The 22332-nt window shown below is 41.8% G+C and overlaps 1 protein-coding gene across 1 annotated transcript in view; it reads left to right on the top strand.

Moving 5' to 3' along the window:
- pde6d (phosphodiesterase 6D, cGMP-specific, rod, delta) overlaps positions 1–22332 on the top strand; it is a 33828-nt gene continuing 11496 nt past the window's right edge. Inside the window, exon 1 of the mRNA XM_047375819.1 lies at positions 1–275. Coding sequence (XP_047231775.1) covers positions 226–275 — 50 coding nt within the window. The 5' untranslated portion in view covers positions 1–225. The remainder of the gene's footprint in view (positions 276–22332) is intronic.

Genomic DNA, 22332 nt, shown 5'->3' with positions numbered 1-22332 from the left:
TTTAAATTGGCTGAGGCTACTGTCTGTTCCTTCGGAGCGTGTTTAGCTAATTTTATTAGTGGAATCGGATTTATCCTAGAGTCAAACTGTTCATGGTTCGTTGTTTGGGCCTATTGGATCCGCTATTCCAGGACAAGATTTAATTAGCAAGACTAAAGTTGACCGCAGTTTAGTTATTTAGAAAATTCTGGAGAATCCCTGAGGGTGAGAGAGACGGCTCTCGAAATGTCTTCGGACGAAGACAGGGCCAAAGAAATACTAAAAGGCTTTAAACTGTATCCTTTTATCAGCTGTGATGTAACGCACAGTAAACTAGCTGCTTCTTCCTAGCAAGTAGCCAAGGTAAGACGAGCTGCTGTGGCTAACCTACCAGCATCACTGCAGTGGCTCAATTTACAACTATTTTCATCATGTTTTCGCTTGGTAGTGATGGGCTTGCACTTGTGGCCTTGGTTTTTTTGTTAATGTTGAATGAGCCTGGCGTGTCAGCCACGAAAAAGTATGTTACATCCACTTTAAAAGCAGATATGTCGAGCCAGCCGTAATGTCGGCTTGCTTGTTACTTTTGAGGCAATTAAAGCGTGAAATATACCGTACCGTTAAATCTTGTGTTATGGGAGACGTGGGCCTTAAATGTCCTGGGGATGCGCTCAGATTGTCTACTTCTTTAAAAGGGAGTTTCAATCATCGTTTAAATAAATATGTTCAGCATAAACTGTAGGTCATTTTCCTGATGAAGACTGAGAGGAGTCAAAGAGGAGCAGTTCTTCTGCGCTTTCAAATACAGATTAGGTGCCAATCCGAATTCTAATCCGGAAAATTAGAATAGGAGAAGGATCTGTGTCTGTTGGCTTTAATACTGAATTTTAAGCCTGACGTGCGCAGAAAACGATTCTGTTCTTAACTCAGAAAACATTTAATGATCTGACTCGTTTGATTTCAGCACACTAGAGTTTGTGGAGGATGTATATTTTGAGACAATATACCTGTTTGCGACTACTACAATGTTAAGTTTGTTGACGTGGTAATAAAAAAAAAAATTTGTTATAAAAATGTTGATTTTGTTTTTTGTCAGATGTAGAATATCAGCTGGCAGTCACATAAAACTCACCCTAACCTCTATCCCCCTGCTTTCCCCTTTCTGGAAAGTATTTGTTTGGCCATATTCTGGTAATGGAAGTACAGTTTATAATTTTATTTTATCTGATTAAAATATAGTTTAAATTGAAACTTCAAAAACAATGATTTGATGTTACAGATAATTTACTTTTACCTTTATACGTTCTGCTGATCTTTTAACAGCCAGATTTGGGTTGCTGACCTTTTCCTTTATTATTCAAACTTTCATCATTTAGTTAAAAGCTCTACAACATATCAGAAGTCAGTATTTGGCTGTCCTTCAGAATAATACAATTCAGTTTTATTTATATCGCCCATTCACAACACATGTTGTCTCAAGGCACTACAAAGTCAATTCAATCGAATCATAAAGATTTCAAGTCGGGTACATGCATTCCAATTAATCCTAACTATCAAACAGTGCAGTTGGATTCAGTTTATTATTCACATTGTTTTAAAGTTTTCCTATCTAAGGAAATGCAGCAGATTGCATCCAGTCAGTGACTTGCAGCATTCACTCCTCCTGGATGAGTATGTAGCGACAGTGGACACTCGCTTGCATTGACTTTGCAGCAATCCCTCATACTGAGCATGCATGTATCAAAATTGGAGAATTAAACTCCCTTTTAATAAAAAAAAAAACCCCAGCAGAACCAGGCTCGGTGTGAGCAGCCATCTGCCATGACCGACTGGGGGTTTAAGAGAACAGAGCAGAGACACAAAAAGAACACAGAAGCACTGATCCAGGAGTACTTTCTATAGCAAAAAAGTGAAACATTGATTATAGGTCCTTTTAGAGGCTTCATCTAGGACAGAAAGACAGCTAAGCAGATGAAGTCTGAGCCAGTTTTCAAGTCTAGAGGGTGATAGAGGGCACATACAGTTAATCACAGTAGAAGCTCAGCCTGTAGCTATATGTCTAGGAAAGATGGGTTAAACACTGAAAGACAGGGCCAAATGTATCCTCTGTAGTGAAAGTGGTCATCATGTCCTCCAGCAGCCTAAGCCTATAGCAGGATAAATACAGAGATAGCTCAGAATAACCTAAGCCACTCTTAACTATAAGCTTTTTTTTAAAAAGGCAAGTTTTAAACCTAGCCTCACGGATTAAAGCTGGGAGCTGGTTCCACAGGAGAGGAGCCTGATAACTAAAGGATCTGCCTCCCATTCTATTTCTGGAGACTCTAGGAACCACCAGTAAACTTGCAGTCTGAGAACAAAGTGTTCTGTTAGGAACATATGGACCAATCAGATCTCTGATGTATGATGGAGCTAGATAATTAAGGGCTTGTGAGGAGGAGAATTTTAAATTCTATTCTGGATTAACAGGGAGCCAATATAGGGAAGTTAAAATAGGAGGAACATGATCTCTTTTTATTTATTTATTTATTTAAATCTTTTTTTTTTTTACACTTAAAAATATGTAATCAAGTCAATCTAATCATATAGTTACATTCAAAGTTAAATCCATAAAGTACAATTCGATCTCCGTTAACAAAATGCGATCATTGTTCAAATTTGTAAAAAGGTTTTCTAAATAAGGAAATCCAGGCAACTGCATTGAGTCACTGACCTTAAAATATTCAGCTTTTTGTGCCGATTTTTAGCCCATTGAAATGAATGGAAAATCTAAAAAATTCCGCAAAATTCAGCAAAAAGTTTGCGCTCTTTCACAGCTAACTACTTCCACATATATTTTTAGCTAGAAACTCTATTCAAACTTTAAACAGGTCACAAGATATTAAGCTATCTTAAAATGAGTCAGCTTTTTGATATCTCTTACAATTTTTCTAAAATCGCGATTTCTGCAACTTTTCACAAGATTTCAATTTTACAATGTAATCCATTGATGGAATTTTCCAACTGTAACAGTGCACCCTCTAGCTTATCTCAGTTGTTGAAACTTGACTGAATTTTCATGAACAAATCTCTCTTGTTCTTACAGATTTCACTCTACAGAAGTAATTTTACGCATCAAAACGTAGCTCTGCCTTTCTGCTTTCAGAAAATTAAGTGTCATTGTCGTAGGTTTTATGGTTTTTTTTTTTTTTCGGTTTTTTTTTTTACCGTGTCCTGTCCGGCAGAGTATCGTTCAGAATTGTTGTGTGAGTGCCAAGAAATTGCCCAACAGATTTACTTTCACAAGCAGAGCATCACAGCTAATGCTTTAAAGCTCTGCTTAATATTTATAAAAGAAACTTTATTATAAACTTCTTTGGGAATATTTCAATTGTTATGGACATGGAGACTGAAATGAAAAGGAAAAAAGAAGCTCAAAAAAGAGAGAGATGGGGAAAAAGGGGAGAAAAGGAGGAAAGAGTGGATGAGAGAAAGAAGGATGAAGAGAATACAAGATTACACCCTGCTTGCTTATACACCTGCAGCTGTTTTTTTTTTTTAACAAAATAGTACACTGTAATTCTGAATGTAAAATGTACTTGGTGAGAGGTGCAGCCCAATATAGAACATCTGTGTATCTGTCAACACCTGAAGCTTAACACCTGTGAGTATGGGTGTGGACGCGCTTTTGTATACAAGGTTTCTCCACAAAAATATGCGATAGCGAGTGTGAGGACCCACAGGCCTGCCCCATGGACGGACACTGAAGAGATCCGAGCCACAGACATTTAAAGGCCCCCCAAAGCACAGGAACCCCAGGAGAACCACCGCTGGGACTACCGCAACCCCCCCAGAGAAGAGCAGTGGAGAGTCCCAGGGAAACCACCCAGCAGCGACAGTGCAGAAGCCCCAGGGAGTCGCAGCGACGAGCCCACAGGCCCCGCCGGCAGCCGTCCACGCCTGAGCAGATCCAGCCATGGACCCAGAGGCCCAAGACTCCGGGACACACCACCCCCCAAGCAGAGGCCCGACAGAGCCCAGGGGGCCAGGCCCCGGCAAGCAGCCACCGGGAGTGAGCCAGCACACACCAAAGCACCCGGCCCCAGACACCGAGAACCACAAGTACCCCAGCGGGCAGATACTCCAACCACCGGCATGCGGTGTGGCGGGGAGGAAGCTGATCCAGGAGAGGGAGCAGTCCAAGACCCAACCTGTCGCAAAAAAACCCCCAAAAAAACAGGCACACACAATCACCCACTCCCGCCCTCAAGCATACACATAAAATCACTCACACCCAATGTAAGGATAAACAACAATGGACGTCATACACTCACTCACACTCCCCATGCATACTCTACAGGTCCTTCTCAAAATATTAGCATATTGTGATAAAGTTCATTATTTTCCATAATGTCATGATGAAAATTGAACATTCATATATTTTAGATTCATTGCACTCTAACTGAAATATTTCAGGTCTTTTATTGTCTTAATACGGATGATTTTGGCATACAGCTCATGAAAACCCAAAATTCCTATCTCACAAAATTAGCATATCATTAAAAGGGTCTCTAAACGAGCTATGAACCTAATCATCTGAATCAACGAGTTAACTCTAAACACCTGCAAAAGATTCCTGAGGCCTTTAAAACTCCCAGCCTGGTTCATCACTCAAAACCCCAATCATGGGTAAGACTGCTGTCCAGAAGGCCACTATTGACACCCTCAAGCAAGAGGGTAAGACACAGAAAGAAATTTCTGAACGAATAGGCTGTTCCCAGAGTGCTGTATCAAGGCACCTCAGTGGGAAGTCTGTGGGAAGGAAAAAGTGTGGCAGAAAACGCTGCACAACGAGAAGAGGTGACCGGACCCTGAGGAAGATTGTGGAGAAGGGCCGATTCCAGACCTTGGGGGACCTGCGGAAGCAGTGGACTGAGTCTGGAGTAGAAACATCCAGAGCCACCGTGCACAGGCGTGTGCAGGAAATGGGCTACAGGTGCCGCATTCCCCAGACATGGGCTACAGAGAAGCAGCACTGGACTGTTGCTCAGTGGTCCAAAGTACTGTTTTTCGGATGAAAACAAATTCTGCATGTCATTCGGAAATCAAGGTGCCAGAGTCTGGAGGAAGACTGGGAGAAGGAAATGCCAAAATGCCAGAAGTCCAGTGTCAAGATCCCACAGTCATTGATGGTCTGGGGTGCCGTGTCAGCTGCTGGTGTTGGTCCACTGTGTTTTATCAAGGGCAGGGTCAATGCAGCTAGCTATCAGGAGATTTTGGAGCACTTCATGCTTCCATCTGCTGAAAAGCTTTTTGGAGATGAAGATTTCATTTTTCAGCACGACCTGGCACCTGCTCACAGTGCCAAAACCACTGGTAAATGGTTTACTGACCATGGTATCACTGTGCTCAATTGGCCTGCCAACTCTCCTGACCTGAACCCCATAGAGAATCTGTGGGATGTTGTGAAGAGAACGTTGAGAGACTCAAGACCCAACACTCTGGATGAGCTAAAGGCCGCTATCGAAGCATCCTGGGCCTCCATAAGACCTCAGCAGTGCCACAGGCTGATTGCCTCCATGCCACGCCACATTGAAGCAGTCATTTCTGCAAAAGGATTCCCAACCAAGTATTGAGTGCATAACTGTACATGATTATTTGAAGGTTGACGTTTTTTGTATTAAAAACACCTGTCTTTTATTGGTCGGATGAAATATGCTAATTTTGTGAGATAGGAATTTTGGGTTTTCATGAGCTGTATGCCAAAATCATCCGTATTAAGACAATAAAAGACCTGAAATATTTCAGTTAGTGTGCAATGAATCTAAAATATATGAATGTTAAATTTTCATCATGACATTATGGAAAATAATGAACTTTATCACAATATGCTAATATTTTGAGAAGGACCTGTATACTCCCAGGTCCAGGCGCCGGTACCCCCTAGGGGCAACCGGACCCAGGAGGTGGTCCCCTTCCCTCCTGGGGCAGAAGCAGGCAGACAGCGCCGGTACTGCCCAGACCCGGGTGTCTCCCACCCCCAGTGAACCCCAACAAGAACCTCCCCACAGGTCCACCCCCAACAAGGACACCGATATCGAACACATCCCCCGAACCCAAACACCACGAATCCCCACCCCCACAGGGGCACACCCCCACAGGTGAACTGCGTGGCCGAGAAGCCGATGACGCCACACCCACACAGCGCAAGCTCCACACACAACCCCGCTCTAAGAACCCCCGCTGCACCCCGCTCCCCCACCACACAGCGCTCCGCAAGGCAAGTGCCCCGTGCAACGCCACCCCCGCCCACTGGCGCAACAGGGCAGACCCCACCCAGCACCGCACCCACAACCGGACCCCCGACCCCGCACCATGACGGGACAAACTCATCCACCGAGAGGTCCCCGGCCAGCGGCTATGGAAGCAAATCGTTACCATATTTCGAATGAAAAAGCATTTTCAGAAATGCTTTTTCATTTTAAGAATGTGGCTGCATTGTTTGACTCAAAAATGAAATTAGTTATCAATAATCCTATTTGCATTTTAATTTTCTTCTTCAAGACTGCTCATTCTTTCACTTAATTAAAATGAAAAAGAAAAATACTTTTGAGATTTATTTTTCAAAATATGCCCCAGCAAATAGATACCAAAATTCAATTTGAAATGTAAAATTTGAAAATGAAAAAGCATTTCCAGAAATGCTTTTTCATTTTAAGAATGCAGCTGCGTTATTTGACCCATAAATAAAATTAGTAATCAATCATCCTATTTGCATTTGCATTTTCTTCTTCACGACTGCACATTTTATGCCATAATCAAAAAGAAAACAAAGCAGACATTGCTTTTTCGTTTTCGTGGTCTGCCCGCAAAGTACTGCCCAGAACTCGAAAACAAAAAAGCATTCCGAGCTGCGGGCGCAGAAGAGTGACGTCAGCAGCCGCCCTTCCTCAGCTCCCTGCTGACCGAGCTACCCATCTTGTTCGGTGGGAGGCGCTGTGCACGTCTGCAGTGCATTACATTGCAAACGTGCCGAGAAATTGATTGAATTGCAGCAGGGTCGAGCTCAATTTGTGGCAGTGGCAGGCAGAACTGGTAGTTCCGGTGGCAGGCTGTGGCGGAACTGCCACAGCCTGCCACCGAAGCTTCCACCGGAACTGCCGCAGGGTGGCATGGGATTCTGCGAGGATGCCAGAAGGTGCCAGACCGGCCGTAAAAGCTAGCCAATGCGGTTGCCGCTGTTTTTGTGGAAGCTGATGCTGATTATCAGCAAATGGGTTGTCATTATTGTTATAGCCTGTTACCTTTACATAATGATTTCATTATTGATTATTATTTAATAAACAGCTTTAGACCCATAACATAAGGTGATTGTATTTACTTGACATGGAAAATAAATAGCACTATGTGTATGTGTGACGTGTTGAAAGGATGACGAAGATTTATTGCACAAACAGCCGGTTTATTATAGAGCATGAGCGGCTACTCTGAATCGTCACTCACAGAAAATTATAAATAAATGCTTAAAAACACGCTGGATGTCCCAGGCCATAAGGCTGCCACCGGAACTACCAGTTCTGCCTGCCACTGCTACAAATTGAGCTCGGCCCCGCTGCAATTCAATCAATTTCTCGGCACGTTTGCAATGTAATGCAATGCAGACGTGCACAGCGCCTCCCACCGAACAAGATGGGTAGCTCGGTCAGCAGGGAGCTGAGGAAGGGCGGCTGCTGACGTCACTCTTCTGCGCCCGCAGCTCGGAATGCTTTTTCGTTTTCGAGTTCTGGGCAGTACTTTGCGGGCAGACCACGAAAACGAAAAAGCAATGTCTGCTTTGTTTTCTTTTTGATTATGGCATAAAATGTGCAGTCGTGAAGAAGAAAATGCAAATAGGATGATTGATTACTAATTTTATTTATGGGTCAAATAATGCAGCCGCATTCTTAAAATGAAAAAGCATTTCAGGAAATGCTTTTTCATTTTCGAATTTTACATTTCAAATTGAATTTTGGTATCTATTTGCTGGGGTACATTTTGAAAAATAAATCTCAAATGTCTTTTTCATTTTAATTAAGTGAAAGAATGAGCAGTCTTGAATAAGAAAATTAAAATGCAAATAGGATTATTGATAACTAATTTCATTTATGAGTCAAACAATGCAGCCACATTCTTAAAATGAAAAAGCATTTCTGAAAATGCTTTTTCATTTGAAATATGGTAACGATTTGCTTCCATAAGCGGTAGGCACCCAGGGCACATGATCTTTTTTTAATTTTCAGCAGAACTCTTCGTGCAGCATTTTTAATCAGCTGAAGGCTTTTAACTGCATTTTGTGGACATCCTGATAGTAAAGAATTACAATAGTCCAGCTCTAAAGTAACAAATGCATGGACTAGGTTTTCAGCGTCATTCCTGGACAAGGTATTTCTAGTTTTGGCAATATTCCGGTGGAGAAAGAAGGGAAATCCTAGAAACTTCAATATTGGATTTAGATGACATGTCCTGGTCAAAAAGATTCTGGTCCAAAGACGACAACTTGTGTCTTGTCTGAATTTAGAAGCAGAAAATGTAAAGTCATCCAAGCCTGTAGTGTATCTGACTGGTTGGGCTCACCAGGATATATACATAAATAGAGCCGAATATCATCGGCATAACAGTGAAAATGTATCACATGGTGCCTGATAATTTTACCTATTGGCGAGAGAGAGAGTGCTAAAAAAATAAGTGGAACACCTAAACAAAACAGTGTTACTCCAAATAAGTCACACCTTGGAATCGGTGTCACCAGTTAGGTAGTAACATTTATTGTGAATCAATTTCACCTGCTGCTGTGCAAATGGAACATACAACAGGTGGATATGAGAGGCAATTCTCATCCTTTCTGGTTGAACGTTCAGTCAGTTTTCCATTTTGTCAGTGCTGTCACGCATAGAGCCATTGTGAGGTGTCTTGCAGCCCACTGAAGTTGTTCAAGAAGTGCAGCTAATCCAAGACGGAACATCGATGCGAGCGGTGGTAAGATGTGCTCTCAGCACAGTTTCTAGAGCATGGAATAGGTAACAAGAGAGATGGAGGGGGCCGTAGGAGGGCTACAACCCAGCAGCATGACCGCTGCCTCGTCCTTTGCGCAAGGAGGAACAGGAGGTCCACTGCCAGTGACTACAAAATGACCCCCACCAGGCCACTAATGTGCATGTTTCTACTCAAACTGTCAGAAACAGACTCCATGAGGGTGGTATGAGGGCCCGGCATCCACATATAGGACCTGTACTTACAGCCCAACACCATGCAAGATGATTGCTGTTTGCTAGGGAACACCAAAATTGGCAGATTCGCCATTGGCGCCTTGTGCTCTTCACGGATGAAAGCAGGTTCATACTGAGCACACGTGACAGAGTCTGGAGACACCGTGGAGAACGTTATGCTGCCTGCAACATTCTCCAGGATGACTGGTTTGGTGGTGGGTCAGTCATGATGTGGGGAGGCATTTTCTGGATGGCCACACAGTCCTTCTTGTGCTAGCCAGAGGTGCCCTGACTGCTATAAGGTACCAGGATGAGATCCTCAGACCCATTGTGAGTCCATATGCTGGTGCAGTGGGCCCTGGGTTCCTTCTTATGGATGACAATGCTAGACCTCATGTGGCTGAAGTGTCAGCAGTTCCTGCATAATGAGGGCATTGATATTATGGATTGGCCTGCCTGTTCTCCAGACCCAAATCCAATTGAGCACATTTGGGCCATCATGTTTCGGTCAGTCCACCAACGTCATGTTGTACCACAGACTTTTCAGTAACTAACTGATGCTCTAATCCTGGGAAGAGTTCTGGCAGGAGAACATCCCCTGTCTCATCAGGAGCATGCTGAAGAGGAGCAAAGATTTCCCATGTGATGTTGAATCAATCCTCTTTTGGCCCACAGCTGCACAGCACCTCGTACACAAAAATTGAGGTATGCCATTATGAAATGAAGAAGAAGCTATACCTTTGTATGATCATTCCCCAGCAATACCATATCAAAAAGATTCAATAGATTTTTTGGGATATACACTAACAGTCATAAGTTTTGACTGACCTTATTCAATCATTTGTTTTTATTTTTATTAATACCTCTGGGAACTCCCTCAAGACTGCTGGAAAACCATTTCAGTTGACTGCCTCATAAAGCTCATGGAGAAAATGCAAAGAGTTTGCAAAGCAGTAATTTTCACGTTTGTCTATAACATTATTTTCAAAACAAGTATTAAAATGTGTTTATCAGTTTTATATGGCTGATTTTTGTAAAAGTAAATGTTTTATTTGAAGTGGCCTGATTGCGGTTTTAGAAATTTATGAAACACCTGCACATCGGTCTTGCTTCATTATTCCTTAAACCACTAACAGTACCTGCAGTGCAAGGAAATAACCATAGGTAGACTGAAAAGAGTTCCCTTATATGCATACACCATTATTTCACCGCAGAGTTACCTAACCAATAAAACAAAGATGACAGTATTGTGTAATGTGGTACTGATAGTGTAGTGGAGAATGTGGTTACACTACGGGAATCGCAGGTTCAATGCCTACTCAACACATAGTATCATTAGGTCTGTTCTGATTTTAAACAAAGACATCAATATATATACTGCATTTAATTCAAAGTCTGACTGTTTAGATGAATGTAATAAATTATGAATAACATTTTTATAAATCAGTTTTAATTTTGTTCTAATATAAATAATAAAAGCATGCACCGAATTAGATTTTTTTTTTACAAGATAACAACCAGTTGTGTTTTTGTTTTCTTGAAATCTTTATTAAATACATCAAATTTTTTAGCAGAATTTAGATGTAAAAATAAAAACATCACTAATATTTAAGAAATAAAATACAGTTCCATATTAAAAGATTTTACAGATACTAATTAATGTTTTAAAATAATAAAATTTGAAAAACTTAGATCAGCGAAAAATTAAAGCAACATTTGATGTAAATAACCATAAGTGTATTGCAGTAAGTTTCAATGTGCTTATTTTGCTGATTTTTATAGTAAAGTCGCTGAATTCCGGTTTGAGTGACGTGCTTTTATTTTCTGATCGTGCACTTCCTGTCTAGTGCAGTGTAAAGCAATTCCCTAAATTCGTCGGGAAATTTCCCATTGAGCAACGATAAACATGGAATTATACTGGCACCATGGGCGTAACGGACGGGGATTACGGGTGGGAGGGACATGCCCCACTCCCCCAACTTTCCGTATCTGTGTCCTTTGTCTCCTGCACTTTTTTCAGCCGCTACAACCGTTTAATCCGCTTTTTACATGTGGTAACTTGTTTTTCCGAGCCGTCCATAAACGCACCATAAGCGTACACCGCTAACGCAGTGGATCATAAACTGGACACTGCTGAGCGCGATGCTTCACAGTGTGTGTAGTGTCACGATGTTCATCAAACCAGCTAGACCCAGCAAAAGGCAGAAAACTGAACAGTTTTTTCCAAACAAACCGTGTAAGTTGTGTAATGCTGTTGCATGCAGATACTGTTAGCTAAATGAGGACTTGTTAATACATGTCAGTATATCATGTTAAGTTAGTTAACAATAATTGGTTACATCCCTTGCTAGTTAGTTCACGGTGAGAGAATAAACACAATCTTCTTTAATTTTTGTGTAGAACATGTGCTCACTATAGTTTTCCACATATTTAAAATAAATCTTTATTGCCACAATAGAAAGAGCCAAGCTAGGGAGAGCAGAGACGAGGCCGCAGAGCTGACAGTCAGGGGGAGCCTGCAGACAGTGATAGAGCAGGGGATGGATCTTCTGGCTGTTACCTTGTCACTTCCATTCCATATCATGTTCTAAGTAATAATTTGCTTACAGGAATGTTTTTTTTTTCTTTTACCAAATATCTCATGTTCAAGGTTGTTATTTGGCACTTAATGATCTGACTACTTACCCTTTAGATGTCAGAGGCTCATTGCAACAACTCAACTAAAGTTTGGTAGCTGAAACTATAAATTTTGTCACTAAAGGTGGTCCCCTGGAGCTGTACTGTGGCTCTTGGTGATTGTTTGGCTCCTTAGCAACTAAGGAGAGGTGCGATTGAAAGTGAGAGGTGATATCTCAGTAGATGACTTAAACATATGTCCCCCTCACTTCTGAGATGGTGATTACGGCCCTGACTGGCATGCCCCTCCAAAGAGGTAAAAGATGCTTTGATTGAAAGATATATTGAGCATTTAGTCTGTGGATATGTTTATTTTGCATAAATGTAAAAACATGTCAACCAAAATCATGTAAAATGATCTGTTACATGCATCTTATGTGTTTCACCCCTTACAAAAAAATTAAAAAATACTTTGTTAATCCCAAAGGGAAATTAAATAAGTGGTTAAATTACGGTGGTGATTTGTGGATTTAACTACTTCGGTTAATGGAATTACAGTTCTAAAGGAATTCAATCTCGTAAAACTGTCAGTACAATGTCAGAAAAGTCTCATCCATATCAAATGCTACATTTGATATTTTCAAATATTTAGGCAATCACTGTTGAAAGTTATGAGTGTTTCATATGAATATAAGCTTGCTCGAAAAGCCATTGTTATTCATCCATGCATTTTCAAGACCTGGTCAGAATGACCAAAAGTCTTTCTCCAGCTGTCAGTGGGTAAGAGGCTGGGAAAACCATGTACCGGATGCTATTTTATCCCAGGACAACACTGAAACACAACAAATAAACAAACAACAAATTTCACTCCGGTACACTTTGCTCCCTGTTTTTTTTTGTTGTTGTTTTTGCACGGTGGTGCAGTTGGTAGCACTGTTGCCTTGCAGCAAGAAGGTCCTAGGTTCGATTCCCGGCCTGGGGTCTTTCTGCATGGAGTTTGCATGTTCTCCCCGTGCATGCGTGGGTTCTCACCGGGTACTCCGGCTTCCTCCCACAGTCCAAAGACATGCCTGTTAGGTTAATTGGTCACTCTAAATTGACCTTAGGTGTATGAATGAGTGTGTGCATGGTTGTTTGTGTGTTGCCCTGCGATGGACTGGCGATCTGTCCAGGGTGTATCCTGCCTCTCGCCCATAGACTGCCGGAGATAGGCACCAGCTCCCCCGCGACCCACTATGGAATAAGCGGTAGAAAATGACTGACTGTTGTTTTGTTTTTTTTTTATGCGTTATAAGATGTATATATGCATATATCTTTATGTCCTTAAATATACATGTATACAAAGGTGCATTTGCAACTTCAGTATGCAGTTGTTTGGTACTCTAATAAATGTTAATCAGAGAAACAGCCTGGGCGAAGAAACTGTCTCTGTGGCGGCTGGTTTTAGTAAACAGCGCCCTGTAGCGGCGGCCTGAAGGTAAAACTAAATAGTTTGTGCAGGGTGTGTGGGGTCTGCTGAGATTTTAGCAGCTCTTTTCCTGACCCTAGACCTGTATAAGTCCTGGATGGAGGGAAGGTCAGCCCTGATTATTCTCTCTGCAGACCTGATTATTCGTTGCAGTCTGGACATATCCTGTTTTGTGGATGAGCCAAACCACACTGAGATGGATGAAGACAGGACAGACTGAATTATGGCAGTGGAGAAGATGACCAGCAGCTCCTGTGGAAGGTTGTACTTCTTGAGTTGCCTCAGGAAGCACAGTCTCTGCTGGGCCTTCTTTCAAACATTGTCTATGGGTGAGGACCATCTCAGGTCCTCATAGATGGTGGTTCCTAGGAACCTGAAGTGGTCCACAGCTGACACAGTGTTATTGATGATGGTGAGGGGGGTGTATGGGGGTGGTGTTCTCCAGAAGTCCACCACCATTTCCACAGTCTTGAGTGGGTTGAGTTCAAGGTAGTTCTGACAGCACCAGTGTACCAGCCGATCCACCTCCTGTCTGTATGCAGACTCATCACCGTCCTGGATCAGACCAATGACAGTGGTGTCATCTGCAAACTTCAGGAGTTTCACGGACGAGTCGGCTGAGGTGCAGTCATTTGTGTACAGGGAGAAGAGGAGCGGGGATAGAACACACCCTGGGGGGCACCAGTACTTATTGATCTGGTGCGGGAGAAGATGCTCCCCAGTCTCACCTGCTGCTGTCAGTCCGTCAGGAAGCTGTTGATCCACTGACAAGTGGAGGCTGGAACGTTGAGCTGGGTGAGCTTCTTTGAACAGCAAGTACAGGTCCTTCTCAAAAAATTAGCATATTGTGATAAAGTTCATTATTTTCCATAATGTCATGATGAAAATGTAACCATCATATATTTTAGATTCATTGCACACTAACTGAAATATTTCAGGTCTTTTATTGTCTTAATACGGATGATTTTGGCATACAGCTCATGAAAACCCAAAATTCCTATCTCACAAAATTAGCATATCATTAAAAGGGTCTCTAAACGAGCTATGAACCTAATCATCTGAATCAACGAGTTAACTCTAAACACCTGCAAAAGATTCCTGAGGCCTTTAAAACTCCCAGCCTGGTTCATCACTCAAAACCCCAATCATGGGTAAGACTGCCGACCTGACTGCTGTCCAGAAGGCCACTATTGACACCCTCAAGCAAGAGGGTAAGACACAGAAATAAATTTCTGAACGAATAGGCTGTTCCCAGAGTGCTGTATCAAGGCACCTCAGTGGGAAGTCTGTGGGAACGAAAAAGTGTGGCAGAAAACGCTGCACAACGAGAAGAGGTGACCGGACCCGGAGGAAGATTGTGGAGAAGGGCCGATTCCAGACCTTAGGGGACCTGCGGAAGCAGTGGACTGAGTCTGGAGTAGAAACATCCAGAGCCACCGTGCACAGGCGTGTGCAGGAAATGGGCTACAGGTGCTGCATTCCCCAGGTCAAGCCACTTTTGAACCAGTAACAGCAGCAGAAGCCCCTGACCTGAGCTACAGAGAAGCAGCACTGGACTGTTGCTCAGTGGTCCAAAGTACTTTTTTCGGATGAAAGCAAATTCTGCATGTCATTCGGAAATCAAGGTGCCAGAGTCTGGAGGAAGACTGGGGAGAAGGAAATGCCAAAATGCCAGAGATCCAGTGTCAAGTACCCACAGTCAGTGATGGTCTGGGGTGCCGTGTCAGCTGCTGGTGTTGGTCCACTGTGTTTTATCAAGGGCAGGGTCAATGCAGCTAGCTATCAGGAGATTTTGGAGCACTTCATGCTTCCATCTGCTGAAAAGATTTATGGAGATGAAGATTTCATTTTTCAGCACGACCTGGCACCTGCTCACAGTGCCAAAACCACTGGTAAATGGTTTACTGACCATGGTATCACTGTGCTCAATTGGCCTGCCAACTCTCCTGACCTGAACCCCATAGAGAATCTGTTGGATATTGTGAAGAGAACGTTGAGAGACTCAAGACCCAACACTCTGGATGAGCTAAAGGCCGCTATCGAAGCATCCTGGGCCTCCATAAGACCTCAGCAGTGCCACAGGCTGATTGCCTCCATGCCACGCCGCATTGAAGCAGTCATTTCTGCCACAGGATTCCAGACCAAGTATTGAGTGCATAACTGTACATGATTATTTGAAGGTTGACGTTTTTTGTATTAAAAACATTTTTCTTTTATTGGTCGGATGAAATATGCTAATTTTGTGAGATAGGAAGTTTGGGTTTTCATGAGCTGTATGCCAAAATCATCCGTATTAAGACAATAAAAGACCTGAAATATTTCAGTTAGTGTGCAATGAATCTAAAATATATAAATGTTAAATTTTCATCATGACATTATGGAAAATAATGAACTTTATCACAATATGCTTATATTTTGAGAAGGACCTGTACAGTTGGAGATGCACAGAGCTATAAATAGAACAGTGAGGAATGAATCAGCCAATCAGCAAATACAAGAGCCACAACACAAATACAAAAGCCACAACGGAAGTCACGCAACCTCCAATAGAAGTAACAGTGCCTGTTGAATGAAACAACGGGAAGAGAAGCTTTGCTTGCTAACAGCAGACAAATTTTGCTGATTTGATAAGTGAAACGCTTTTTTTTTATAATCAGTCACACTGATTGGAACTATGAGTCTACAATGAGCTTTGACTTGGTTGCGTAAGTTAACTTACGCAGTTACAACTGCGGTCAAGTGAGCCGACAGTCAGAAATACGCGGTCCCGCCAGCCGACACTAGCTCCCTCTTAAAAATTTGCTTCGCGCATACAAGTTGCATTATGGTAATGTAGCAGAAAGGACCCCATCCTGGTAATGGTTGAGAAAATAAGAGGAAAACAGGAAAGTAACCTTCAGAACATTTTATATTAATGACATTTTTACAACTTTCACATAAATGTTTTATGTAAAAAAAAATAAATAAATAAAAAATTTATAATTTTATTGTACATTTTTGGAGAAATAACGGGTCAAAGTATCTACTAATGCTCAACCAGTATATGCTTTTGTTGCTTTTAATTGTGGTTTTAGTATAGATGACCCTTTACAATAATCTGAAGAGATTGTGATGTCACCTCTCATGGTTTTGGAGAAACAAAATTCTGAAAATGGGACAAAAGCATATAATGGTTGAGCATTAGTTCATAGTTTGACCCGTTATTTCTCCAAAGATGTACAGTAAAATTATTAAATATTTATTTTTTTACATAAAACATTTATGTGAAGTTGTAAAAATGTAATTAACATAAATGTTCTGACAGTTACTTTTCTGTTTTCCTCTTATATTCTCAACCGTCCCAGGATCGGCATCCTTTCTGCTCCATAATAATGCACCTTGTATGCGCGAAGCTAATCTTTAAGAGAGAGCTGGTGTCGGCTGGCGTGACCGCGTATTTCTGACTGTCGGCTCACGTGCAGTAACATGTCTATAGGTTAACGCCATCTGTTCTCGGTTTTTGAAGCATTAGGGAAATCCAGTTTCCCTAATCTTATGCTTAAGATTTACAAAGTTTCCCTCATCCCACTTTCTGCTTACGCTTACTCATTGTTGGTAAAATGGCAGAGTACGCAGTGCATAACAAGAAAATAACGACACTAAATAATACTGCTGTTGAATGACTTCCGTTGTGGTTTTATATTTCCGTTGTGGCCCTTATATTTGAGCTGACACTTCTGGGCCACCGTAGTCTCCCTGGCCCAGCTTTTTAAAATGGAGGCACATGCTCCCGAACGACTGCCCATAACTCAGAATCCTTAAGGTGTTAGGGTGTTTGAACAGCAGCAGAAGCTGTTTAAGCACCTGACATCAAGTGGCTGCTGTTTTGTTGCTCCCCTGGGACCTATGAATATGGTCTTACCATCATAAGTCACAGAGTACTGCTTACTTTTTGGTTCTGATAGATTTGGATCTGGTTCTGATGGAGTGTGAGGATTCCTAATTGTCTCTGATGGATATTTGTACCAAGTTCTGATGGGGATTTCCTCTTGGTTCTGAAGGAGATTTGGACCGGGTTCAGATGGAGGTTTGTACGTAGTTCTGATGAAGATTTGTACTAGGTTCCAATAGAGATTTATTCCTGGTTTTAATGGATGTTTCTTCCTTGTTCTGATAGAGTTTGAACATGGTTCTGATGGATGTTTGTATATGGTTATGATGAAGATTTATACAAGGTTTTGATGGGCATTTGTTCCTGGTTCTCATAGAGTTTGAGTCTGGTTCTAATGGAGATTTGTTCCAGGTCCCGATGGAGTTTGGGTCCGGTTCTGATGGAGATTTGTATCAGATTGTGATGGATGTTGGACCTGGTTCTGATAGACTTTGGACCTGGTTCAGATGGAGGTTTGTACATGTTTCTGATGAAGATTTGTACCAGGTTCAGAAAAAGAATTTTTCCTGGTTCTAATTGATGTTTCTTCCTGATTCTGATAGTTTCCACCTGGTTCTGATAGAGTTTGAACATGGTTCTGATGGATGTTTGTATATGGCTATAATGAAGATTTATACAAGGTTCTAATGGACATTAGTTCCTGGTTCTGATGGAGTTTGGACCTGGTTCTGATAGATTTCCTCCTGGTTCTGATGGAAGTCTGTACCTGGTTCTGATGGAGTTTTCTTCCTTGTGTTGATAGAGATTGGACCTGGTTCTGATGGATGTTTGGGTCTGGTTCTAATGGAGATTTGTTCCAGCTTCTGATGGATGTTGGACCTTGTTCTGATTGAGGTTCCTCCTGGTTCTGAAGGAGATTTGGACCTTGTTCTGATAGAGGTTTGTACCTGGTTCTAATGAAGGTCTTTTGCTGGTTCTGATTGAGCTTTTTGCCAGATTCTGATGAAGATTTGTACCAGGTTCTGAAAGAGTTTTATTCCTGGTTCTGATGGAGTTTGGATATGGTTCTGAGAGACAGTTATTCCTGGTTCTAATGGACGCTTCCACCTGGGCTAATGAATGCATTCTCACTGATAATAGTAATGCATTTTGGGGGAAATGTTTGTGCGGCTGAACAGCTGATTTAGAATGTTAAATACTGTGCTCCGCCTGCATGTAATTCAGAAAGTTGATATGTCATTTTTCTTTTCTTTTAGCCTTCAGGTACAGTTTATGATCTGTAAATAGTAAAATAATATTTTGGTATGGTCCTTAATATTATTGTGGTCAGCTCTTGAGTTTTATTAACTGTTTCCTGCACTACTTCGGCGAAAACCTTCAAATTTCTCCTCCTCCCATGTCCAATCAGTGAACAACAGTCTGTTTACATCTGTTCACATGTAGTCCCGACCCAGCACCAGTCATACCTGCTAAGGATCAGAGACCAAAAAAGTAGGTGCCTGTACGGAGAAAACAGTAATGGAAACACCCGCAAAGCGAGCCAAGTGGAGTCAGGTACAGAAAAATTGAGCCAGTGGAAAAGGGGCATTTGAAAGTGCCCTTTGTGCTTTTGAGGTGCCTCCTGCTGATTCTTTGCTGCTGTGATAAAGGGGAACACTTGGGGCAGAGGAGCCGGGACATCTGGGTGAGAATGAATTAAATTCTCACCTCTGCTCTTCCTAGAGGGGACCAGGCTACCTGGGGTATGACAGTTTTCTGGTCATAACAGATTCTGCTTAGCTCAGTGGCTATGTCTGATGCTAGACACTGTAGAAACCCTATAAGCCTAAATTAATAGAGCTGATTGCAGCTTAGCAGACTAGCATGTATAAATTAGGCCCTTGTCCCTCTGGATAGAAGGATCAACTAAAATACAAAAAGTCTATTGTGGCATTTCCACTGAACTGGATGAGGAAACATTTACCTTTACATCTTGTCCTTTTTTGAGTTGACCCAGAGCCATCTGGCAAAATGATGATTAGTATGGCCACAATTACATTTCACACAACCATTTCCCTTATATTTCACATAATGGGTAATACTTCTCTGAATAACTACATTGATGGTGCTGGTGAGACATCACTTTGATTCTTTTTGGTGCCCTTCTTCTCTTATGAGTTGGTGGTGTTCAGCGCATTGTTAACCCTAGTGAGGCTTGAAGTGCAAACTACATCAGAGTGGAACACTGGTTCAGCTGAACTGATAATATAGAACAAGAAGATCCATCATACTGGTATGTGTTAACACTTGCATAAACAGGAAACAAATGTGCATGCCCATGTGTGTTTAAATAATGTTTAGTCTGATCAGTCCATAAAGACCTCAAACTTATTATATTATGATCTAAAGGTTCAACAATACATTTTATATTTATACACAGAAGAATGAAAAGATCAGCATGTTTAACCCTCCTACATCCCTAAGATTTAAGTCACACACTGTGCAGTAATGCAAAATGATGCTTTAATAAAACATGCCCAACAAATATTAATTATATATGATTTTATGGCTACTATGGTTAGCTTAGTCCTCACCATACAAGGGAAATCGTGTTTCTGAAATTTAATTCCTTAAATGACTGTTTTGGGGAATAGAACCTAATTTCAAAATGAGACTAATCACAACAAATAAAGGATTTATAAATGCCATATAAGTTGCTTAAATGATGCACTGCTAAAAGTAGAGTAGGAGAGCGGTGTGGCAGGTCATACACATTGTTGCCCCTGTCAGGCAAGCTGTAAACATCGATTCTGTTCTGTTGAAATTGCAAAACCAACCTCACAGATTGGTGTTTAGGGGTGTTGCCGCCTCACAAGAAGTGCATTGTTCCCTCAAGCGTAAAAATGTTTTATCTATTTGGAATATTCATTCACAATACTTGCAATGTTTCATTTAAAAATCAATGGCATGACAACCAGAAGAGTGATGCTCTGCTTCAACAGAAATAGTTTGTCATTTGCATCATTAAACTGTGCTGCAGTAAATTCACAGAAAGACTCTTCTTTTCTTTAGAAAAGCTCGTGAAATTTCCCCTCAGAACTTGGTAACTACTGTGTGTGTGAGGGAGTGTGTCAGGCTGTTATACGTACATCTGTCTCATGACGTTTAAAATGATGCTGATCCCTTTGCTTTAAACATGGCTATTGAAACTGAAGATTAATGTCCTGTCAGTCTGCAGCCTGACTCCCACACAAGGAGGGGGTGCAGGTGATGGTTTGCAGCAGAAACGACTTTAACGCAGCCTATTCTGCCATTTCTAACATTTCTCATTTAGACCATTGTTACCACTTGGATTTCATAAAGCAATTGGATAAGAGTCTCCATTTGAATTATTGCCACCTTCTGACCCTACCAGGACTCAGTTCCACGTTCAGCACCATTAGGTGCCCAAACAATGAGTTGACTACCTGAATACACTGAAGGACCATGTTATTCTCTGGGAAGTTCCTGTTCCAATTCATATTGTCAGAATTTATCACGCTCAAATTTATAATAGTGGATCAATGAACATGAGACATATGTTTCACACATGGATTGGCCATTACAGATTCCCAAGCCTAAGCCCATTCAGGATTGTCGGGATGTGCCGGAGAAGAAGGTCCGACAAAATCAACGCAATTCATTAATTACAGTCCCCAGCATCAGAACCTCTTCGAAGTGCCTGGTTAAAATTTATTTTTCATGGAAATCTACCCACATCAGTGGGAAAATTCCTATTTTGCCTTCAGCAACCTCTGTCAGTATCAAGAAGGATTTGCTGAAAGGCCTAATCTGATTAAAGGGTCAGTTCCTTCTGTCTGTGGAAACGACAGAAGCAGCAAAGCAGTAATCTGCAAATAACGCTAAAATGACAAACTTTATTTTAGACATATTTTGTGTTATGACGTCCTGGCAATTCATTAAAGACAGACTAGATCTCGCTATATTAATAGATGCATACATATTTACATATACTTGTGTATATATTAGCAGTTGTTTACATTAGAACAATTAGATCAGTTACTGGCTTAACTATGGTAATGTAAACTGAGCAATTACACATTAAATTCAATTCAATTCAAAGATACTTTATTGATCCCCGAGGGGAAATTAGAATTCCAGTACAACCCATCCAAACATACATCATGACACAAGACAAGACAATGGGGGGACGGGTCACCGAGGCTTTGCTGCCCGCTCACAGGCGCTGCCCTTGCTAGATGAGAAAAAAGGCCACATTAGGTAAGTAGAGGGGAAAAAAATCATATTTCACACTTTATCCTTAGCAGGATACAGTTTGAGATTGCAAAAAACCTCAGCACAAAGAAGCAACAAATTTACAAAACAACATCATGCTGGGAACGGTGAAGGTGGTGTGAGGGGTGCATATGTTTATCTTGAGCATGTGTGTGTGTGTGCAAGTGAGTTTGTGCAAGTAAGTCCATGAAGCACTGTCACAGAGGCCATTGTCCTTGACGGTTCGTTGGAATGTACATCAACCGGCCAAGTTCTGAGCAGGTCCACAGGTGTCCTCAGGGAAGGGAGGGGGCAGAGGGAGCAGAGCGTCATGTTTACATAACTTCCAGGAGAAGTTGAAGATAGCCAGCCATCAAGGCCGCGCAGGGGAGCCAGATTCAGAAAAACAATAATTATTTGGGTTAGGCTGACTCTTAATTTTCCGTCAGCCTTGAGAGTCTCACTGGTGCTTCTCAAAGGCGAATCCAAATAGACAAATTCCTGGTCTTTCTGCCAGATCCAAGCAAACAACTTTCTCCAAGATTTATACCATTTCACCCTGAGTCCAGGAACCGCAACCCGCTTGCGATCCTGTATAAGGATCACATCCAGTCTGCGATTCAGCTCACGTAACATCTCAGTCTGATTGTTGATCGCTCTGAAGATCCCATCACACATGCCAGGCAGCCTTACAATGGCCAGAACAGCTGCTGACATTCTCCGAATTTCCCGATATGCCAAGTAACGGCTGACTCCAAAAAGCAGAAATCCTGATATCAAACATCCAATTATATACACATCTTCCACATCCTCGACTGACATTATCGACAGACACACAATCCTCCACTTCTGCCAGGAGTCCATCGTGTATCCGGAGAAAAATGTCCCGTCCAGGCAAGTGGGCTCTCCCGACCCCTGTC

The sequence above is a fragment of the Girardinichthys multiradiatus genome, chromosome 9 (genome assembly GCF_021462225.1).
Source record: "Girardinichthys multiradiatus isolate DD_20200921_A chromosome 9, DD_fGirMul_XY1, whole genome shotgun sequence".
NCBI lineage: Eukaryota > Metazoa > Chordata > Actinopteri > Cyprinodontiformes > Goodeidae > Girardinichthys > Girardinichthys multiradiatus.
The sequence above is the reverse complement of the archived record's forward strand: the minus strand, read 5'-3'. Positions and strand labels throughout refer to the sequence as shown.